The sequence below is a fragment of the Mya arenaria genome, chromosome 15, assembly GCF_026914265.1.
Source record: "Mya arenaria isolate MELC-2E11 chromosome 15, ASM2691426v1".
NCBI lineage: Eukaryota > Metazoa > Mollusca > Bivalvia > Myida > Myidae > Mya > Mya arenaria.
In genome coordinates this window covers 13,909,856-13,934,087 of record NC_069136.1, presented here as the reverse complement: position 1 = coordinate 13,934,087, position 24,232 = coordinate 13,909,856, and the positions used below count along the sequence as shown (strand labels likewise).

Sequence of the window (24,232 nt, the reverse complement as noted above, 5' to 3'; positions counted from 1 at the left end):
GTTTTGCGGAAACTCGGTAAACCTCGTTTATGCAAAACACCCTACGCTCGGGTCGGAATGAACCTATCTTACACTCTCGGCCATGGAAGATACTTATATTCTCCATAAACAAAACAAAAAACAGAAAAAAACGTAATGCCTACCTGCCTACCCTATTTTGTTTGGAGATGATAGTGGAAACAAAGAACTTTATTTTGCCTTAGGAATATGATTTATTGGTGCCGTTACAATCCATTCTTGTACACAAGTGTTTCGGTAATGATCCAGATCCGATCCGCAAGACATGGTTACCTTATATTTCTTCAGAGTAACTTAACTTTTAGGTTACATCATCGTTCATTAATGTAGCTCGATATTGGCTGATTTCTGCCATTTTGTGGTTTCACCTTTTCGAGGCGTAATGGCGAAAATGTCAAAATACGTCAACATGAAGCGGATTTTGGCAAATGGCGAAAATGCTTAGACACAAAATGGAATAAATCAGCAATCATTTATCTTGCTAAAATTTGCAGTATGTAACGTTAAATATACATAAAGTTCCTAACGGAAGAAGTTTGTTTAAGCGTCTAAACGAACATTGTTAAAGTTTTTTCAATAACATTGGCCGATCCGAATTGTATATCAAAAGTCTATATTGAAATAGTAACCCTATGGTGTATTTATACATTACAATCTGATTTAATTACGGTTGCTTAGTTTCCTCATCTTTAGGGAACCACATATTTGATAAAATGATAATAAGTGGTTTATCCGTATTTTGGGCGACACGTGGACTGTCAGCCCGTGAGTCGCAGGTTCGATCTTTCGTCTCGACACTAAATAATGGGATAGTTAAAAAAGGGTCCCGTAAACCAGTGCCATAAACTAGCGAGCATTAAATATCCAGCTATAGCTTAAATTAGGGATATTCCCTGTATTCACTTGTGCTTACATCCATAGAAAATCCGATGGCGTCGTTGAATAAACGTATATATCCCATATGAAATAGTTTACATTATGTAATGACACGTATTTATAAATATTTTGTTGCTCAAAAGTTACTTGATAGCTGTAAATTAATGTGTAATTATTACGTTACCATCCTGTATTGTAGCGGATGTGACGAACGCGCCACCTGGCGGCGACCTGGAAGCGGAGGTTCAGTTTGGGGCCCACAGGTTCCCAGCAGATGTGAGTTGGAATTTGTTATAACTAGACGCGTCTACTTTATAGACATAATGATTCCCAGAGTATAAACACAACAACAACAACATGACTGTGAATCAATCAATCTTGAAAACTTGTTACGTCATAACTTCTGCTGCTGCTTGCAGTGTAGGCGAGAGTTTAGTTTCTAATACTTGTTGAAATACTGACTAAATGCTAGAAAGATATTTTATGTCGTCTGTGGTCATTTAATTATACACATGATTTACAAGCTCACAAATGCGTATTTCAATCCCGCACAGGTTTCAGAGGACCCTGACCGACCGGGTCTATACAAGGTCGTGTTTAAACCCCGGGGCCCAGGGACATACCGCCTCTTTATCATCTACAATAAACGTCTCGTCAAGGGTAAGGATCCAGTTTTTTAAATGATTGGTAGGTTGATTTATAGTTTGATTGATTGATTGATTGATTGATTGATTGATTGATTGATTGATTCGCATGGATACGTTCTGAATGAACGGATATATCTATATATTAATTAATCAATCAATTAAATAACCAAATCATTGTAAATTAAATCATTACACAGTCATTCAATCAAACAATCAATCAATCCATACATAAAAAAGTAATCAATGAATTCATAAACGACTGAACGAATCTATCAATCAAGCAACCAATTAAACCGGTTATCGTTTAATCGATCCCAATCGATCAATGAATGAATAAATGAAAACATGACTGAATTCAATAAGTGAACAATGAAGGAATGGTCTTTAATTTACTGATGCATTGGTTTGCGTATAGCATAAGACTAGATTATTTTAGTTTTGCGATGTTTTAGGTAATGTTATATGGTAACATTATAGCATGGATAATGGGCTGACCAGATGACAGTCGACCCATACTCGATGTGACCTTTGTCATTGTGAAATTGAAAACTTTTAAACCCATTCAGGCTGAAAACGAAGCGTAGATAATTGTATTGTACACATGGTCGTCCATTAGCGAAGTGCTCCATGTTACATCGCGGGTATATTGTGGCCGTACCGATTATAAATAAAATGTGCTATCTAGACTGTGAAATAATTGTGAACATTTTATTATTGTAAGCTCATGCTCTAGTGATCTGTTAAGCTGCCTCAGTTGATTTTTTTTATATGATTGTGGATAGAAACGTTATTAAAAACTTTCTTTGTTGAGTAAACATTTATATGAAGTAATGTTCGATAAACGGATGGAATACTTATAGATTTTTAAACTTATGCTTTTAGTGGATTGTATATTTGATATGGATTAAAACTGGAATGTTACTTTTGAATGGAGATTCATTACACATTTTTGAACGATAAACCTTGGTAAAGTACATGTAAGTCATCGTAGAAAAGAACTGAAATAAATCAATATTGCATTTTCACAAGTTAAGTTGTTAAAACGAATCTTTTTGTCTTTATTTTACATTATTTTTTTTAATACAATTAGTATTAAGTAGCCTGTGTTTTAAATACATTTCTTGTTTTAGGTTCGCCTTTCTTGCAAGAAATAGCCGAACTGACGTCACCGAGTGTTGAGGGGCCAGGCCTTACAAAGGGAGTAGTTGCTGAACCCGCGGAGTTTAATATTGATGCTCGGGGATTCCCTGGGCAAATTGCAATAGATATTCAAGGTAAGGCCACCATTAAAATTACTAGTTGCAATGCAGTCGTCCGATTGATTCCAAAAATCTTGTCGACCCATTTCTTTACTTATGAAGTAATAATGAAGCATACCAATTCGCGACCTGTCGAGTGTGTGTCGGATAAGTGGCAGTAGCCGGACCTTTAAACACCCGCGAAAGTTGAAATTCTTAAAGATTAAGAGAATTAGTTCATTTCATTGGCTGAAAATGAAGGCTGTATCCTAAGCAGAAATAATACATACCAAAGCATGGCGTAAATACAGTCAGCTAAAACTGAAACTGGGTTTTATCATCGTGTATAAGCACTGTTTCTAATGTTTCGATAGAAATGATAATTTTTTTGCAGGTCCCCACTATCCGATAAACGGCAACGTCACACGTCATCCTGACGGCACTCACACGGTGACGTACGTCCCTGAAGAGGTCGGCATTCATCGTATACACGTTAAACTTGACGGCAAGGACGTTCAAAGTAAGTAGCGCTGCTTGCACATTGGGCACCGTAAACATACATACATGTATACTGAAACATGAGTTGTGTACTTGGGACCGAGAATATTGCTCGACTCCTCGGCATAATGAGGTTTCGATGCAGCGTAGGTATGTTTTATGATGAAAATAGAAGGAAAAAAGTTCGGGACCAAGCTCCGACCTCGAGGGAACGCCGGTTCTCGAACGACCGCTTGTTCGAACGACCGCAGTTTTACTGTATATTGAAACAAACAAAATAAATAGGTATAGTATTAAACTATTTTAATATGGAAGTGTCTCTTTCTGTTAGCGCTTATCACTCTTTCGTGGTCATCCTACAAGTGTTACTTACTTTGCATATATTCAAACCTTATATATCTTTGATGATGAAAAACGTGTCCGGTAAGGGTAAGGGTCTCTGGTAAGGGTACAAATGTCCTGTAAGGGTACGGGTGTCTGGTAAGGGTACGAGTGTCCTGTGCTGGTTTCCTCATGGAGGTCAGGCGAAGATAAAGGGCATATTTAACCTCGTGATATGCTATATAATGAAAACACGTATGGTTATTATAATGTAACTTTCATTTGCAGGTAGCCCCTACCACCCTAAGATCATAGACCCGCTTAAGGTGCGTGTTTCCGGCGGTTGGGGTCCTCTTATGGACGGCCATGAGCGTATACCTCTAACGGTCAACAAGGAAAAACATATTCCATTCGACGCCTCAGGCGCAGGTCCCGGTAAGCATGCAATGTGTGCAACATACTTAAATCACATGACTTATACGCAATTCTGATGTTCCGTCACCTTTAAAAGAAGCCGCGGGTTACACAACATGTTGATTATTGCATGTAGTCATTTTATTTATCTTAAAATATTAATGTAACTTATATACGTACATAATTATATATTTGAAGAAAAAAATGTGTGTTTTAAATGGTCAATCAACATGTACTGCGTACTTCTTTTATGGTCATTTACCGCCAAAGAATCCGGTATTCACTGTCGCTAACTAAACGTAGCTCGAAAACATAAATATTAAGAAAACTTTTAGTTCCGGTAGTTGAAAGCTATTAATGGACTGAAATGTACATAGCCAATTTATCAACGTTGATTTACAGGCGAGCTTACCGGTAACGTCCACGGCCCCAGTGACAAGGTGCCCGTTACCATAGACGCCCGGGGAGACGGCAAACACACTCTCATATTCACACCAAAGGAAGAAGGTAGGGATACGACGTAGCTTCTATACCCTCTATTTCATTTTCGCCCTTCAAAGGCTGCTGTAGAAAGTGTTTCAAGCAGCACGAACATTGTCGTTGCATGTGTTCTTTATCGTTCCTGTGTGTTTATGTGTTCAATGGTCATAATTTAGTTTAAAGATATGGAACCAAGTTAAATGAACTGTTGATCACCGAAACAAAGTTTTACGAGAAGGGTAAAGTGCGTAAAGAGCCGCTGAACTATTGACGCTTCTAGGTTCGTTTGGTTTATAAGTCATTTGCATTGTCACGGTGTTAAATATTACGTATATCGTTTAACGTTAAGCATTGTTAAATGTTTCCGCGTACATATTTCCACGAAGTTAAAATAAGTATGTGATTCGCGCGAGTCATTTCGAGAGATTCCGGCAATGCCAAAACCTAGTCGATGATCCTTATAAGCATTCTCGTTCACTAGAGTTAGATTAATCATTATCATGCCTCTGATTCATGAGAATATCCATGAGTAGATTATTATATGTTGTAAACCCGACTTTATAAATAAATTACTTGACTTGATGTCCGTGAGTGTCCGTTTCCCTTCGTATATTTTCGTTCTTGGGACATCTGGTCAATCGCTATCGAAGAACAGCTTAAAATCATCAGGCGGGAATGCCTTTCGATATGTCAAAGAACGTCTGTTTGTCAGGTCCTTTTATTCCACAGAAAATGTCTTTAAGACACAGTATCATTGGCTACGTTGTGTGTGTGTGTGTCTGTGCAGCAGGAACGCTGATTTGAAATTAGTTGCGTCACGGGGACCTTCGTGAGACGGGAAGCCCTTATATGGTCTGGAAACATGGAACGTTTACAAAACCTACTCTAAACACATTCATATTCACTGCATGTGCTTATATTCTTGGAGTTCGTTCTTAAATGGCGATTTCATGATGTAATGTGTAATCTACACCGTTCCCATGTACTATGGCTATTTAACGCCAAAATAAAAAAGCTTCGAGAAGCAAAGAGTTTATATATCTATGTATCCATTAAATAGCGTTGGAACTACTAAATCTCAAAATGTTTTCTTCATTTTCATCACAGTGAAGCGCGGTCGACAGACGAATGCACCACGGCAATTATGATGGCTCAGATTTCTGAAAACGACATTTATTGAAACACAGTAATTGTTATACATGTGCTCATAACATTACATTAGCCAACTGTCTTTAATAACTTTCAGGCAAGCACTACATAGACGTCTTCTGGAGCGGCTACGCGCTTCCCCGCTCCCCCTACCACGGTTACGCCACCTACGGCCGTGAAGAGCCGGACTACCCAACTGTCATGGTTAAACCACACTCCCCTATCACCGTTAGGTGAGTTATACACCAACCGCACCACCATGGTTATTCAGCCCACACCGGGCTTCAAAACCGAAAGTAGAAGTTCCCCTTCTTATAATGACCCCACACACTTCACAGCCGTGAATGACTTTAGTATTCTCTAGTTTGACTTTGTACACAACAACAGCTACTGTATGCACATGACTATAGGCAATGGGACAAGTTCTTAAGCTCGTTACTCTTAAGAAGAAAGTTGGGCCTGGAAGGAATTTGTTTACCAACCCCACTATAGTATACAGTGTACGATGAATTTACTCCCTTTTATAACAAATCCCCAGAACTCACACCCAGGATAACTACAGCTTATCATGTGTATTTCCTCATCATTAAACAGGAAACAGCCCGTTCAGGAATCCGCATACGGCGACCCCCCGGCTGGTTACTGGGTGCGGGCTGACAGACACTCCAATTCACCAGATACGACGCCTAGCAAAATCTACATCCTCGCGCCCAATAAGAACGAGCCGAGAGTGGTATGTGTTATGTTAAATCTACCTGATAGTTCCATATATCTAAGTACTCAGGATCTGTATTCACTTATGGCTTGAGTCTGAGTTTGAGAAACTCAAACTGCAAACCTTCATTGTATTGTAAAACAATAACAGTAAAACTGGCCTTATATTTTGCAAACTCAATGTTTAAAAGTGTGCACACAAAAACATTAGAGTTAATCTATGACATTAAAGAATTTGCTTTTCTGAGACAGACGCAAAATGTAAGTGAGTAGGGCCCCAGATTTTTTAACTGTTTGCCCGATCATTTTGTACTTCATTCAAAGTGACAATCATTCAGAACAACTGCAACTTTAATTTTAAGCGAACAATTTTTATATATTATGTGTAGTATTAACTAAAAAGAATTATTTCGTTTGCAAATTTAAATATATTTCGCATGACATATCCCTGTTGTCGGCACCGTTGCCTCGCGAACACTTTGGCTCTAAACACCATTAATTTATGATATCGATATAATACACTGAACACACATCACGATTGGCAACAAGATTTTGAGTGACACAGCGCAAAAATCCTTCTTTTATAACAGACGAGAAAGTGCTTCTGGGTCATATAAGAAAAACGTTTGAGCTTTTGCATCCATTTGCGATGCCCTTGATATTTCCCATTATCCATTTACTTTAAGGTGTCGGCAGTGAACTACCCGCCGACCAGGATCCGCGTCCAACGTCACGGCTCAGACATCAGTCACACCAATAAGCCCCGCCACTACCTGCAGCCAAAACGCACCGGAAGTGTGTACTCTGCAAGTACACGTAAGTACTTCCCAATGTCCTCGTGTGGACTAGAACCGTTGATATTGTGTTCATATTGTTCTGTCCGATGTCACCCTCAACTAATTTTCATTATATAAGGACATGCACAGAGTAACTTCATTTTTTAAAGAAATACCCTGTTTGTTGGTTGCCGTGTTTAGATTTCCCTTTCTAACAATCTCCCGTTCACTTCCCCTTTCCAACAGACTCCGCTAAATCTGAGCCACATTATCGGAACCGGAATAATAACCGGAAGGAGCCAGACGTGGTGATCACGCGCCTGCCACGTTCCAGTCCTACGTACCTGCACGTGGACGACCCCTCCCCACGGGAGCTGCACGTGTACACGAGCAGTCCCCAAGGGTCGTCCCCTTCCCTTTCACCAACTTACATCTACTCCCAACCCCAGAAGTCCCCGGCCAGTGTCGCTAGCAGCAAAGGTAACGAGTATTTGCAACGGCTCGTATTTGTACGTTAAAACGTCGATATATTTCTAAAAATAGCTAAGATAATAGATCTAAAAATAGATGGAAGCCTGTCATATTTTCGCGGAATCTATATCACACTGTTTGTTCAGTGATAAGTCATATACCATACTGTCACAAACGCAAGAAACATCTAGTATCAATACATTTTATCATGAAGACAATTTAAAGCTGCACTCTCACAGATTGAACGTTTTGACAACTTTTTTTTATTTTTTGTCTTGGAACGAGTCAATTTTTGCGAAAATCCAAGGAAACAAGTTATATAGGAGAGCTGACAAAAAATAGATCGCAGCTTTTATATTTAAGTTAAAATTTGATGTTTTATGCATTTTGCTTAAACCGTTAGTAACGGTTTAAGCCATAAGATATTAATTTTCGAACGGAACTATGAAAATCTACATTCTGATTTTTGTCAGCAATTTTATATCATTGGTTTGCAGATATTGTCGCAAAATTTGCTCTTTCAAAGACAAAAAATAAAAAAAAAATTGTCAAAATACTATATATGTGAGAGTTAGCTTTAAAAGAGATGTGACTTTTCAAAGTTAATTATCAAAATTTTACTTTTCTATTCAGGAAATAGCCCAAAAGTCCTTCTTCGTGGAAAAGGATTGAAGGAGGCAGATTTAGACAAACCGGCGCATTTTTCGATTGATGGCAGAGAGGCCGGACCAGGTAAGGGGCGTTTTCACTATTGATGTTCGTATTTTCATCTATTTTAACGACGTTCACGTGGTTGTGAAAATTATCATTATTAATGAAATAAGAACAAACCACAGTTGTAATAATGCAGTCTAGTTTTTCTTACGTCTCTTATTATATCGAACACTGCAAGTAAAATCCTTTAAAAACTTTGATTTTAGGGTGTTTTGCTAACACATATTGTGAACGTTATAGGCAGTTGCTTTAAGTTTTTTGTTAAATGATTCTTATTTAAAAAACAACAAACAGAACAACGACAAATTCGATGTATAACTAATATTGGAAACTTTTTCTCCAGAAACACCAAAAATAGAAATAGTATTTCGATATGGGAACGAAATGAACACATCTTTTGGCGATGAAGTCTTTGATGATGACGTTTTTGAACTGGAAGGTTATTGTTTTGGGTGTGATGTGATTTTGTAAATTTCGAGTGCCATTTTCATTCACTGGTAGTTTTGATGGTGTGATTTAGTTCACGGATTTTAACTTTAAAACATGATATATTTACACCTCAACTTCCATTCCTTAAATGAACTGCCTTTCGGCAATTGCGTTCATCAATCGATGAACGCAACATCTTCGGATATGTTCGGATCGTAATTCATTGCATAACAATATACATGAAAGCTATTGATCTTGTTATTGGTTGTATTGTGTCTGCAGGTCCCGTAAAATATAGATCAACATTTTTAAAGTGTTAGTTTATTATATTTTCAATATAATGATCCCAGAAGTGTTTCAATTTTACGTTTTAAAGTGATTTCAAGTGGTTGATCTTTTCCCGCGTTATTGTGACGTCATTTAAAAAAAAATGTTTCCGGTTATAGTCAGGTCGTTCTATTTACAGAATGGGTAAGAACGGATTACTTAAAGGTTTTCTTAATGAAATGAAGAATTTTTTTACCAATTCTTAAATGAAATAATGAACTATTGGTATAAATATAAGGAATGAATTGCGGGGTTGATGTCATTATCGGGGATATGAACGCAATTGGGTTGGTCAAAGTACGCGTGGAGTCCTTCGGACTCCACACACATTGACCAACCCAATTGCGTTCATACCCCGATAATGACATCAACCCCGCAACTCATTCCTTAAATAGGCAGGAAACACTATCATTTCACATATGAGCTGCATCACTTGAATTTGCTTGAACTTCTTTATTTGGTATTTCAATCAATTGACATGTCGGAAAGTTTCAGGACAAAATCTCTAACATTGCGAAGGAATTTACAGGAAAAATCATGTTTCTAGCATTTTGAAATACTTATACGTCACACACATGACGTCATTACGAAAGTACATTATTGAAACGACAAACATCATTAACGTATCAATAATCAAACATTGCTTGTTAATGTAAGTCGGATTGAAATCTGTGGTTGCTATGGAAACATGAGTTTTAAAGATGCCTTAAAATTTCAATAAAATGATGCGCAAATGACATTTCTTTGAGGAAAGAAGTTTAAAAGAAATAAAAAACATTGGACTATTCCTAATATTTTTGCATTATACATTAATTATTATTTTTTGTAATAATTCTGTACAAAACCTCAAAATCTCGCGATGCGGCTCAATTATTGTGTGCACTTTCTACAATCTACAATGATGTACACTCCATCCTTCAGTTTCATAATTATAAGCAAACAGCAGACCATTATTGACATACATTTATATTTAGTAAAACATTTATATGAGTCGAGATACTATTAAGTAGTTTCTTAAAATATACTTGCAGAAAAAAGTAAATTTGCTGGTCAAACATACAGTTTCTGTTAAAGCATAAGAAATTAAAAAAAATATGCATGAGCTATTCTGATATTTGCCACATATTATGTGAAAATACCCTTCTATTTGGTACGTGAATTGATATGTAAAATCACATGGATAAACACACACACACACACACACGCACACTTATCAACTGTTTTCAGGTTTCTTTTTTTCCACTAGTATACATTTTAAGAATAGCTAAGAGATGTAATGATACGTAAAATTTGCATCATTTACATGTGAAAAACTTTAGTAAAATGTGTATTTAAATCGAAATTAGAAGCTATTGAATGAAAAAAAATATACCTCAACTAGATTCTCAATAGCATTTATCATGTCGTCAGACGTTATACATAGTACATGTCTGTGGCAATTCAGTTTTAAAGCTGCACTCTCACAGATAAACCGTTTTTACAACATTTTTTATTTATTGTCTTGGAAAGAGCAAAAGTTTGCGTAATTATTTGCAAACTAATGATAAAAGATTGCTGACAAAAGATCAGATCGCAGATTGTCATGATATTTCCGTTTGAAAATTAATGTTTTATGGCTTAAACCGTCACAAACGGTTTAAGAAAAACGCATAAAACATCAAATTATGAACTGAAATATAAAAATCTATTATTTTTCTTTGGTCAGCAGTCTTATATAAATTGGTTTCCATGCATTTTCGCAAAAATGGTCTTGTTCCAAGACAAAAAAATAAAAAAGTTGTCGAAAATTTCAATCGGTGGGAGTGCAGCTTTAAATAAATTATATCAAAACCACTAATTCGTATGCATTCTTCAGGCGAGCCAGAAGCCCGCGTACACAGCATCCGATCAGAGCCCCCGGTACAGATAGAACCCACGGGCCCAAAACAGTACAGATGTACCTATATACCCAGGTATTTTAATGGTTTGATTTCAATTTTGAACGTTATTTAGGAACAACACTTTATTAACATTCATGAATGGTTCTCATGTTTTGAATGCCGAATATGGACTTTTGTAATTTGACTATTCGCATAAAAGTGACTATTTAAAATAAACTGATTTTTGTTGTTTTTTGTTGTTAATGACAACATTTTAGGAATTTAGAAATACCGTTCATTGGCTATCTACCCAAATGTTTAATAAAGCCAGTCGTATAAAACTGGTAAACTCCTTGGTTTGGTCAAAGTTATCCAACATGTTAAATGGTAGGTCAATGTTTATCCAGTAATTACTATTTACCAATCACATTCATATGCATATGTAAACTAACCGAACGGTAACCTGCAGCCAGTTGTTAAAAATGGTTATTTCTTTGGATTGGTCATAATAAGCCAAACTGTTTCTTGATTGGTCAGTATTAACTTTTAACCAATCAAGTCATTTGAATGTGCAATGTAGTCAAAATATAGCTTGCATCTTATTGTATAACCCCGGTTATTCCTTTGGTTTTGTCAAAGTAATGCAAAATGTTTATTGAATGGTCAATATTTATCCAATTCTTCCTGTTGACCAATCAAATTGCTTTGATATTAAAATTAGCCAAAAGATAAAGTATGGATAGCTTTAAGGCCTAGTTTAAGGAATGTTTGGCATGATAATCCCCTGCTGTGCATCTCCTGCTGATTGCACACTGGAGTCACAGTAGGGGCCAATTTCCTGTGTATTCGTTTATTGGCTCAGGGCCATTTAATAGGGTCCAATTTAATAATAAAACATCGAAATGTGCACAACAGGATACTCAGATTGGAGATATGATAAGCCAGTTAGGCAATAAGATTAAGATCAATTAACAGAGGTTTTGTACAAATACAAGGTGTTTTTTTGTTGTTTTTTTTTTTTTTTTTTTTTTTTTTTTTTGGGTGGGGGGGGGGTCACTTATAGAAGGCCTAACCACTTGTATACAATCGACTGCTATGGAAAGCTTATCAAAAGTGTACATGGTGCAATCAAAATAACTTTATACAGGGTACCTGGAGCCTATTTATTGGACATCAAATGGAACGGAAAGCCCCTGAAGTGTTGTCCCTTCAAGATAGACGTGAAGAAACCCGTATACCCTGAAAAGGTGGGCGTCACCCCTCTCACCGGTGACCTTAAAGCAGGCGTCATTGGAAGAGAGATTGATCTAAAAATAGATCCGCGCGAGGCTGGACATGGTAAGATAACTGAATGTATTTTACAATTTCTTTTTGTTAATTTGAAACATAACAAAAACATACATGGTGTTACGATGGTTTCATAGGTTTCTTTCATTTAATATATACTTACAGATTCACTAAAATACATGTATTCATAACCACGCAATAAGATACGTTAGACAAAGAACTAGTTATTAGCTATCACACTAATTATTAGTTTACGATTATGAAAATTAAGGACGAGCATTTTCAATTTGTTTTTTCTTTCTGATATTATAAACTTAGCGGATCGCAAGGTTACGCAAAGTAAGTCTTACGTTTCGATCAGACAACTATACCGTACAATATTAGGACTTTCCCCTATTAAAGTAGACTGCACAAACTATGCACGCCATATTCTTGAATTGACCATGTTGGCGCCATAGTATTTGGTTTACCATTTTAGGGCCATAGGAATTGGTCATTTGTTTTATTGGCTGGTTTTGAGCCTTGCTTTTATATTGACCATTTCGAGACCTATTGTTATATTGACCATAATTCGCACCATATCTTTTGATTGGCTATGTATGCGCCATATTCTTTTATTTCCCATATTAGCACCATATTCTTTACTTGGCCATATTGGTGCAATAATTTCGATTTTCCGATTGATATGACAGTCCATTGATATGTTTTATGTGGAAATATGATGCATATTTGCAGACCTATCATTGAAGTTTATAGAGATAACGATTGTATCAAAGCATGCACTGTTCTTCTTTTTTATACTCATACCCACCCCAACCCTCCCTCAAAGTACGCAATAAGCTAGGCTCTTCATGTGATATCCGACTTTTATCATTAAGGCACCGATATATAACATAGTATCGTACAACAAACGTACTACTATAGCGGGTTTCCAAAAAAAGTGTGTAGTATTCGATTCAAGAATATGGTCTGGATTTCCCATGCACACGTGTATTTGGAACTAGATACTTATGTTATTTCAATCCAACCAGAGTGTAATATTTGCACCTTAAACAGAATAGGGTATTTTTTGATTGCGAAACGTATAATTGTCTGGTCTCACGTAAATTTTATATTACTATATTTTAGTATTACATAAATGTGTTACATACATATGCATGAACTAGAACATGTACATTCGTAAAAGTATGATATTTCTGTGAAAGGTACGGTGTATTTCTTTAAGACATTGTGTGTGTTGTGACCTAAAATATATCAAAACATTAGCCAGATTTCACCATCCATCACTGCTTCGTTTTCTTCGTTTGCAGACAACAATGGTAAATATTGTCAACATCATTACCACCATACCGTATACGTTTGGTATCGTGTATATGTAGAATAGTTCTGTCCCACAATCCTAAACTATGGAAGCGTAAAGTGGACATCCGGGTGTTTACAGCATGTGGTAAATGTCGATGTGTGCCCACTTACGTTTCAATACTTAACAACATTTTTTCCATTCAGGCCGCTCCGAATAATCTCCTTCCAATCGTCATATGTGTTTTATCCTTAACTTTCAAGTTAAAAAAATTAGTCTCATACATGGTATGTTTTTATTGGTTTGTTAGAACACGTGATGCCAATCGAGCTCTCGATTGGCCAGCGCTGAGCTATATTATGCCGAATTGACCATAGCCGGTTTCACAGTGGAACTGACCAAGCTCGGCCTAACAAACTACATAACTCAATTGTTGCCACATACAAAAGTATAGACGCTGTACTTTCTATTTTGTTCGAACATGCCATTTCCACATGCAACTTTTAGACCGTATTAACCTTTTGGTTGAACTAAATTTCAGTACTGTCTAAAATTCCCCCCTCTCTTGTGCATGTGTTAAATACATTTGGCACAAGGCAATTTCTCTCCTATTGACAGTCGACCCCGTTGGCTCGAACTCCCAGGTAGATGGCGAAAATATCTCTAGTCGTTGAAGTTTTGAGCAATGCGGAAAAGCTTACCTTCAATTTCTAAAAAAAAAAAATCGGTCCTCAACATCCAGTTCGAGCCAACGATGAATTCGAGCCAAGCGATTTCGAGCCACCGGGATTCGACTGTATTGTTTACATTTTTCATCACCATCATCAACACTAGAATTGATGTGGTGTACCTCAAATCAGTATTGCATGTTTCTTATTCTTGTCTTGAAGAAATCTGCATGGAATGTAGCATCTTGATTCAGTACATCTTCAGTAGCTGATTGGGATTGATTGGAGTGTTTCGTTGTATTAGGAAAAGCTGCATGGCAGCATGTTATGTTGTTATATGTCATGCGCATGAGTTAATTGTACCAATTATTTTCATATCGGCATGTACATAATATGGGCATCAGTCAAGCCCTTGGTTTTGTATCTTTTATCGGGCATAATAGAATACTTGTAGACATGTATTAGTTTCAAAAAGGCGAGGTAATTAACAACGTTAGTTCAAAATAATGGTACTTTTTTTATTCGAATGCAGTCTCGACTAGACGGAACTCTTAATACAAGTTAATAACATAAATTGTACATTTAATATGTCATGTAAGAGGTACCTGATAACCTGATAAGATAAGACATTGTAACGTTCGAAGCGGAATTGTTGGTATATTTTTAACCACTGTGGGCTACTCTAGTCAACGCGAACATACATGCATATTAAAGTGTATTCTGATTGGCTAATTATGTCGTGATCAGGTGATAAATAAAAACATGCACATGTCACCTCTGTTCCACCGTAAATAAGAGATAGAAGTAGGTTTATTTTAAACCTAATAAGCCATACGGCCAATGAGGACAAACACAATATTTACACATATTTACAATACACACATTGGAATCAGCCACCTGATTTGGTAATAGTACGGGCAACATTTTAAATTTGATTCCCAAAATGAAATTTAATTATCATTCAGTAAAAAACTATTTTTGGTTGAAATAAAAATAGTACATTACTACATTTTATTAGTAAGATGTCACTCTTTGAGACAAAGGAAAAAAACTGCAGCACAATATGATTTTAAGTAATATATTTATTTATAAAAGATTTATTCGATAAATGGCTAGGTTTGCATAAAACATATTCAGTCATTTCTCAACTTGAGTATTTAAATTTTCAAATTCATAATAAAGACAATTGTGAGGAGGGGGGGGGGGGTATAAAGTTATCATATCAAATTATTAGTGAGATATTTGACTTAAGAAATTGTTTTATGAATACCGGCTAAGAAACTTTCATTAATAAGTCTTGTCTGAAACGATGACCTAATGTGACTACACATACTAATAATCTCCACTCCAACCTTCCAGGCGAGCTGACCATCGATTGTAAGGACCCTGAAGGGCACGATGTTCCCGTGCATCTCACGGACAACTACGACGGCACGTACCGGCTGCGTGTCCGCCCCCAGAAGCTAGGGAAACACATCCTCAACATTCGACTCAACAAACAACATGTTTTTGGTAATATTTCTTTCTCTAAGAATCTCTTCTTGAAACGTCCCCACAAGGTGCACTGCCTCCTTCCAGATTTTTTTAATCTTCTTCTCGATAAAATGCAACATTTCGGTATCATTGTTTGTTTATTGCCATTTGTCCTGAAACTCTTTCCGTACCGTCATCCGAGTGCTTGTTTCATAGTTAAACAAGAGAAGTGGTACTCTCTTGCGTCAGACGTTGCCCTTATCTTATCATGTGAGGTGTTCTTTTTGTTTTTGTTATAGTTATCGCTTTCGTCGTTGACATAAATTTTCATCATATTCATTCCGGTTATGCTTTATTACTAATCTCCTGGAACTACACCTTTGTTGTAGACAGATAATCTCAACGAAATATTAGAAATATCCTAGCAGGGAATATATTTCTATCACGAGTTTGGCAAAGTCTTGTTTGGCCTTTTATATCTATATATTGATGTCTTCATCGCCCAACAGGAAGTCCGTACGCCATCGAGATAAAGGGGAAAGTTATGACCGGAAATGTGAAGGTGTGGGGCCCGGGATTGGAGAACGGAGTATTCCCCGACTACCAGGGTCACTTCTACGCTGATGCCACTGGCGCCGGTGGCGGGGAGCTGCACGTCAGCGTCATGGGACTTAAAGGTGAGCTGGGATAAAATTTCTGTGTGAGCCTCGTTCAGAAAATAAAAACGAACACCATTGATTACACGTCTAACGTAGATTACATTACAAATAGGCGTAACTCAACTCACCTCTACGACATAAGGTGATATAGATATATAACATTACATAATCAATCATAATAATGCGTATAATGCGTATGTACAAGAAAATTAACTTTGAAAATGCATGCACATATATTTGTTACGCAAAACGTTGGAAATCAATATGTTTAATACGAACGAATGGAATTGTCCGAAATACTACATACTAACAATAACATAAAAACTACAACGACAAGCCAAAAACAAACCGTGTTTAGAAAGACATCTTCTTCTTTTTATTATTGTATTATATCAGCAATATATTACCTTACAATTATCTTATCTTATCAAGGAGCATTCCATGTGGAAATGAAGCGAGCAAGCCAGAAGGACAAGCTGTTCCATTGTCTGTACCATCCCCTTGAGCCTGGCGTCTACACCATCAACGTGCAGTGGTCCGGCAAGCACGTGAGCGGAAGTCCATACCGCGTGGTCGTCGCCGCCTCTGAGATGGATCTCCTCGAGTATGAAAACAAGGTTGATAGGTAAGTTGGGTGTTTGTACATTATGCATATTTTACACGCCACTAGGTGTTCCTGTTATATTTTGGTATCATCTGAAGTAAGTTTGTGTGCAAAACAATAGAGTAAAACCATTGCCAGAAATAAATGTTTCGGCCATCAATGAATGACAATCTTTATTACTCGGCCATTTCCGGCAAGCTTTGGGATAGACATTTCTCCCACCTCAGATAAGTAGATCCAATAATTTAACCATGCTAGATATTCTTATCTTGCCCACGGGCGAAGATAAAATGCCCGTATGGAACTCCTTTTACCACATTGTAATTACCTCCCTTGTTGAAGACTGTCGTCAGTAGCATCAAGGAAATCTTGTTTTATGGTAATATTTAGAACGCTAATTAATTATTTCTCGCTTCAAATGTCACCATAAAACAGTTTTCAGGCACCATTCAAGAAATAATGCTTCATTCTCCTTAGAACTATTTAAAAAGACCGATTTGACTATTAACATTAACTGGATCACTGCGCGTATATCCATGACAACCACGTGCTATTACATATCCATACGCAATTATTTTCACTAAGCAAAAAAGAGTTCCAGCAAAAAACATTTTTACTTAAGTTTGTTTAACTGAGGTGGGAGAAAAGGCATCTGCCATAGCCGCTCGTATAAGATAGGTTCATCCCGACCCTCGCGCAGGGTAAACCTCGTTTCCGCAAAACACCCTACGCTCGGGTCGGTATGAACCTACCTTACACTCTCGGCCATGGAAGATACTTATAATCTGCAATGATTGAGTTAAATGTCATTACAGTAGACTGCTAACCAAAGAAATAGGGAAGTAAATACAGATATTTAGAATAAGCATTAAGATGTCCATCTTGCAATGATGAGATATACCTCGTACATAGTATATGCGCACAAAACGTAATTTGGTAAAATTAAAATCGTAGGAACTTGAAGTTGGCAACCTGCTTAGATGATGTTTAAATGATTTTTACATAGCCTTATCCTATATTTTTGCACTTTCCAGGTCCCAAACTTCTTCCGCCCGAAGCTCAGGGAAGCTTTCATCACCAAACACCACTCAAAACAGCATCATGTACTGAAGAAATTAGTCCAACAAAAGTAGTTCCTCCAGAAAGTAATTACACCAGAAATATTTCTAAAAGAAAGTAGTTCCACTTGAAGTAGTTTTTCAAGAATATAGTCCATCGGAAATGTATTTGAAGTATAAGAGAGGTTACGAAACAATATTTGAACAAGTACGTGTACACGTTAGGACTTCTTTTTGTGTACTACGTCATCCGGGTTTGTGTACATTGTGCTTTGTAACCTCCCTCTCACAATTGGGCTGCTTTCTGGTCTTATGACCTTGATCCACAAATACTTGTCGTAAATGATTCCAGTAAAGAGTGTGTAACGAGTGGGAACTAGTAATGGACAGTTATTTCGTATTTAACCATTATAGTTATATATTTCTTATATGGGGGATGTTAACATACACTGGTTATACATGATTTTAGCATTAAATTGCATATTTCATTGCAAACAATTTGTTCATCACAGCCGACACTACAACTGCAGTTTTAGGAGTGAATGTGTCCCAGGTTCGATTTTATCGGAGTTTGGGTTGGTGGGCACCAAGCCGGACAAATTGGTTTTGTCCGGGTACTTCTGTTTCCAGCAGACATTAACGTAACTTTCGTCACAATAGTGGTAATATAAATAAAGATTAAGGTAAAATTTGACTTATCTTTATTATTGTGATTGTTAAAGTTGGTAATTACAATTTAACAAATATTTCAAATCGGAACTAACAGTTTTTCATGTTTATGATTCCATGTTTGGGATTTCATGATTGGGATGGATTTCATGTTTGGGATTTCATGTTTGGGATTTCATGTTTGGGATTTCATGTAAGTTTTTTTTGCTTTGATTTTATATTTGGAATTTCATGTAAGCGATTGCATGTTTGGAATTCCATTTTTGGGAATTCATGTTTGGGAATTCATGTTTGAGATTTCATTTTTCCGATTTCATGTTTTGCTTTTCATGTCAGGGATTTCATGATTGAGATTTCATGATTACTGTTTTGAAGACCTACCATTCTAAATAACATATATTATTCTAAATATTCCTAAAAGCAGGAAAGTATCCTAAGCTGTCAAAATATGTTCATGTTAGACTTAAATTCGATGAAAGACTACCTAATATGATAAACGGAATAACCATTTTTAAATATTTGCATAATTATTTTGATATCTTTATAAATGCTGAAATATTTGCTAGTCTTTAAAAATATTTTATAAACAAGAGCAAATATATGATAACGATTATGTATAAAGCTTTTATTGTTATCAAACCATGTATTTTATTTGTTTTATGGTGCTAATGTTATATCGAGTCTGCCTCAGTGTGTGTTGCTTGTATATTTTTATATTTAAACTTAAATTATGTATGTGTTCAATTGTAAAAGTAATAGTACTTGTAGGTAGGTATACATTGTAATTCATTTTATTCAGTTTCGTGTCCAGTTTATGAGCTTTTTTCATATCGCATATGATTATTCCAAGGAAATTCTTTTATACATTGATGACTGTGAAAATGGACTCGAGCGAGGCTTTTGCCTCGATTTTGTTATGATTTTGTTTTGAGAAAAATAACATTTTAGCCAAAATAGTTGTCCCTGAAATATTTATACGTACATAACGAATATGTCGTGTAGGATAATCGGTAAAAAAATGAAGCCTAGCATATAACCAATTCGTTCGAAAGCACCCAAAGTTTATCTTAAATAATTTTGTTGTTTTATGTTTTGAGGTATGAGTGGGTAAATATGTGATAGTAAATATGACGTACATGATGACGTCATAATTTATTGTGACTTTAATTAGAATAGCTGTTAAAAGGTATAACGTGTTATTAAGGTATACGCTGCTTAAAACACTGTTTACGGCTCTTTTTGGTAGTAATATCTATATTATTTTATGTTAAAGAAATGTACCATATGTGTATAAGCATACAAGCATAACAAAAGCACAACATTTAGTAATATGAAGGTGCTTTTATTTCCTTCTAATGTGATTCGATATAGATCGACATTTGAAAGTAACGATGTATTTTGCAATGTAACCTGCATTTATATATTTTAATGTAATTTTGGATGTAATTGTTTGATTATTAATGTATATTCATATGCTTTAGCTTTTTATGAGCTTTTATAATTAATTTCCAACCATTTCGTTACCTTCACCTATTTCTGGCACGTCATTTATAAACAATTATTACCCTGTAACATTGTTATTTGAACGGAGATTGTTTGAATCATTGAGACTGATGTAATTCAAAGAATCAAATTGTCAATGAATCGAATGTACAGCTGTGTATGTCAATATCTTGTTAAGTTATCCCTAGAATTTGAGTGTTTTCAGTGACCGGATTGATAAACCAAGCTTTCCAACCAATATAAAATGTAACATAGTGTTTAAAAAAGTAATTTATTTATTATTTTTAATCAAACTAGCGAAAAAGCCTGCATTTCAGGAACATTGACCAGAAAACCAAAACAATATTCACATGACTAACTAATTTTTCGGACTCTTTCTTACATGTTTAGGTTTCCATATCCCCATATTTCACCAACCAAAAGCTGAAATTTGTAAAACCGTTTTTTTCTAGTTCATAAATCAGATATCTGACTTACAGAATCACTGACTAAAGTCTGATTCGCGTCACTGCAAAATACAAGAATCATATTATTTGTAAAGGATAGTTTAGTTATCATGTTTCTTAATGCATTTAAGCTTCCATTTGAAGAAACTTGCCAATACAATATACTTTTTTTGTGATTGCAATATATTATAATATGTATAGGATATTTAACGTATGTATTGATAGAATACTTATAAGTTAAGCAATACTCATATTTTATATGGTGTGTACAATACTAGTATCAAAACGCGCTGTTATTAGTTTTGTCCAAGAAAAATAGATTTATGTAATAAATTATATATCTGCTTAATTGCTCTTTTTCTGCACTAGAAACCGTCATTTAACAACAGAAGTAGAGAATTGTGAGAAATGGTTTTATTGGCACCTGCCCTATTTGAGTTAAACTTGTATAACTGCGACCTCTTAAAAGTGAGCAAAAGGCGAGTTTATTGCCATAAAAATCCACTTTTATCAAATAAGCGAGTTTTTTTACCCACTAAAACCCACTTACCAGTAAGTTGGTTTTGTTGTGGGCTAAAGGCGAGCAAAACATGAGTGTAAACACATAAAAACCCACTTTATTTTTAGAAGTGAGTTTTAAAACCCACCTATACCCGCTTAATGTGAAAGTGAGCAAAAAATAAGCAAAAGTCGAGTTTTTAGGAATAAAAAACCCCATACTTTTCTTAAATAAGCGGGTTTTTATGAATAAGTTGGTTTTGTTGGCTAAAAGCGTGTCTTTAAATTTGACTGAAAAAAAAATCATATTGGTTGGGCAAAAAAACACACAAAAAGTAATGCCTTCTTGAAATGTTTACTATAATTTTTGAGCAGTTGATTCAGAAAAATGTACATATTATATGAAATATTTTGTGATAAGAAACTAGCACTTACAACCAATATCTACATATAGCATACAATAAAAACATCATAAAACCAAAAACTAAATAAACATTATTTTTTCAAAGTAAACAGCAATACAGTGATGTTTTAAAAATATAGTACAAGTAAGTATATTTACTTAAAAACAACAACAAAATAAGGAAGTTTGTGAAATGATAAAATTGATATTTTAACATACAAATAATACAGCAGTCTCTTAAAATATAGTTAGAACTGATTTACACAAAGCATCATGTCTCTCAAAAGTATGGTCTTATTTGGTCTTATTTGTACATGACCCTCAGCCTACACAGGGCTGCACGTATCTTTTCTTTTTCCATGGCAACTGGGGTGCTGAACATTTTTGAGATGACATCTGAAATGACATATTATTGAACACAAATAATATATATGACAATGCTCATAAATGACTAATTAACAAGAGATGTTTGTAAAACTATTAACCCCCACCCCAGATAAACATGTAGCAGCTGGAAATAAGTAAAATGCCATACATTTTAATGACCTTAATGAGTTGTGACCTTGCCCTTTGACCTCAAAATACATCTACAGGTAAACCCCAGCCTAAATGTCAGTTTTGAGGATGATAGGTACAAGCATTAGTTATCACAAAGACAAGCTTTTGGTTTTCAAGGTCAATGTGACCTTGAACGTTGACGCCATGAACCCTAAATTCAACTGGGGTCATCTCATGGTCAGACCCAACCCCTAAAATTACTAGTCATTTTGTCAAGTGCCACTCAAACGTACAAAGAAGTTGGCATGAAACAAACAACAAATTATGATTATGTCTGCTATTTACTATTCCACAAGGCATTACTACACATGTCCATATTGCCTTTAGCAAAATATGTACCATAACAGCCGTCATAAACAATACCAAGACTATGACAATCACTTGCCTTTTCCGAAAAGAGCTATCACTGAATGTGATGAATACCCCAACACACTCAAGTGTCTATAATTCTGCTCTGATTGATTTTGAAGGTAAGGACTTGGGTCTGGTGTACTACACTTTCTCGTGCTATGGTGGTCACTTCTTCCAAACAAAATCAAAACCTGACCATAAATGTAAAATATACAGTCCAAACAAACACAGGAAGGACAGACAAGAGACCATGGAAATTCCAAAAGAGCCCAAATATTACTTTTTTTAACCGTGGGTAAGATTATAAAAAAGTCAAAATAACTCAAATTCTACAGCCAGAGTTATGTTTCTTGTTCACTGCACTTCTCTAAATGAGATCTATCTGTTTAATAATCTTGGAGGCATTACCTCAGACTTCTATACTTATGCCCCTAACAAAAATGAGTATGAAAATAAACTTAAAGCTGCACTCTCACAGATTGAACGTTTTGACACCTTTTTAATTTTTTGTCTTGGAACGAGCCAATTTTTGCAAAAATGCATGGACACAAGTTATATAAGACTGCTGACAAAAATTTAGATCGCAGATTTATATATTTAAGATCAAAAATTAATGTTTTATGCATTTTTCTTAAACCGGTTTAAGCCATAAAACATTAATTTTCGAATAGAGATATGAACATCGGCGATCTGATCTTTTGTCAGCAATCTTTTATCATTGGTTGGCAGATATTGACGACAACATTTGCTCTTTCCAAGACAAAAATTAAAAAAAGTTGTAAAAACGGTAAAACTGTGAGAGTGCAGCTTTAATAGTATTTATTACTAATTAAATACAACAGTCAATCTTTTGGTGTCTATGGACTGCTTAATGAAATATCTGTATATGAAAATTGAAGTAAATACCTCAGACTTTTTAAGTCATGCTCTGGCCAAAAATAAGTATAAAAATTGACAAAGGGCAACAACTTAATAAATATGGCAGCCAGAGTTATGGTTCTTGATCACTACTCTTAAAGAGATCACTTTGAATATAAAGTTTAAAGTCAATACCTTAAAGACTTTTCCAAGTTATGCTCGTCTTAAATTCAGTAAGAAAATTATTTCAGGGGAATAACCGAAAAAATACTGCACCCAGAGTTATGGTTTCTGGATTTTCAATTCGCAAACAGATTACTTGGTCAATTTAAACTTACCTATGATTGCATTTTTCTCAGCATTTGGTAAAGCCGATTAGGAGTCCCATTTCAATGTTGCCCTTAGGACGTAACCATCACCCTAGTCAAAGCTTTCACCAGCCTGGCCTCATGTGGATTTCAGCAATTATGATTTGCTAAAGAATAAAATAAACAGTTTAACATAAATAAATTTATTCATAGAATTTACATAATGCTTCATACCATAATTACTTTAAATCTTACTCAGTCTTATCATTTTGTGTACGCCCCATTTTCAGCGTTTTTCATTTCAATTCAGATGTAAAAATAATATTATTGAGAATCCATTTGGTTAAACTTGAATATGCATCAAAACTGAACATGATTGAAACAACTGATTTGGATTTAGATAATTCACTAAAAGTAAATAAAGATCTGGTTGACCGGTTGGCGCAGTGGAAAGCGCACTCGCTTCTCACCAAGTCGACCCGGGTTCAATTCCTGGCCTGCGCTCATGTGAGTTTGGTTTGTGGTCACCAAACCACACAATTGGTTTTTCTCCAGGGACTCCGGTTTCCCCCACAACACTAGTCCACAACATCGTGCCAACGAGAGTGACTTGGTATAAGTTATGATAACTTTCTTCACAATCGTTGTAAACTATATA

At 35.7% G+C, this 24,232-nt stretch overlaps 1 protein-coding gene across 3 annotated transcripts in view; it reads left to right on the top strand.

Annotated features, from left to right (window-relative positions):
* The window catches only part of LOC128219917 (filamin-A-like), a 60,459-nt gene extending 39,512 nt beyond the window's left edge, over positions 1 to 20,947 (top strand). For all 3 annotated transcript variants that reach the window (XM_052928089.1, XM_052928088.1, XM_052928090.1), the window contains 17 exons: positions 1,094 to 1,170; positions 1,449 to 1,554; positions 2,672 to 2,815; positions 3,174 to 3,299; positions 3,887 to 4,033; positions 4,415 to 4,519; positions 5,739 to 5,874; positions 6,236 to 6,374; positions 7,042 to 7,171; positions 7,378 to 7,611; positions 8,236 to 8,334; positions 10,928 to 11,024; positions 12,079 to 12,269; positions 15,546 to 15,698; positions 16,169 to 16,336; positions 16,751 to 16,943; positions 17,957 to 20,947. In XM_052928089.1, coding sequence (XP_052784049.1) covers positions 1,094 to 1,170; positions 1,449 to 1,554; positions 2,672 to 2,815; positions 3,174 to 3,299; positions 3,887 to 4,033; positions 4,415 to 4,519; positions 5,739 to 5,874; positions 6,236 to 6,374; positions 7,042 to 7,171; positions 7,378 to 7,611; positions 8,236 to 8,334; positions 10,928 to 11,024; positions 12,079 to 12,269; positions 15,546 to 15,698; positions 16,169 to 16,336; positions 16,751 to 16,943; positions 17,957 to 18,032 — 2,321 coding nt within the window. In that variant the 3' untranslated portion in view covers positions 18,033 to 20,947. The remainder of the gene's footprint in view (positions 1 to 1,093; positions 1,171 to 1,448; positions 1,555 to 2,671; positions 2,816 to 3,173; positions 3,300 to 3,886; positions 4,034 to 4,414; positions 4,520 to 5,738; positions 5,875 to 6,235; positions 6,375 to 7,041; positions 7,172 to 7,377; positions 7,612 to 8,235; positions 8,335 to 10,927; positions 11,025 to 12,078; positions 12,270 to 15,545; positions 15,699 to 16,168; positions 16,337 to 16,750; positions 16,944 to 17,956) is intronic.
* The last annotated feature ends 3,285 nt before the right edge of the window (positions 20,948 to 24,232 follow it).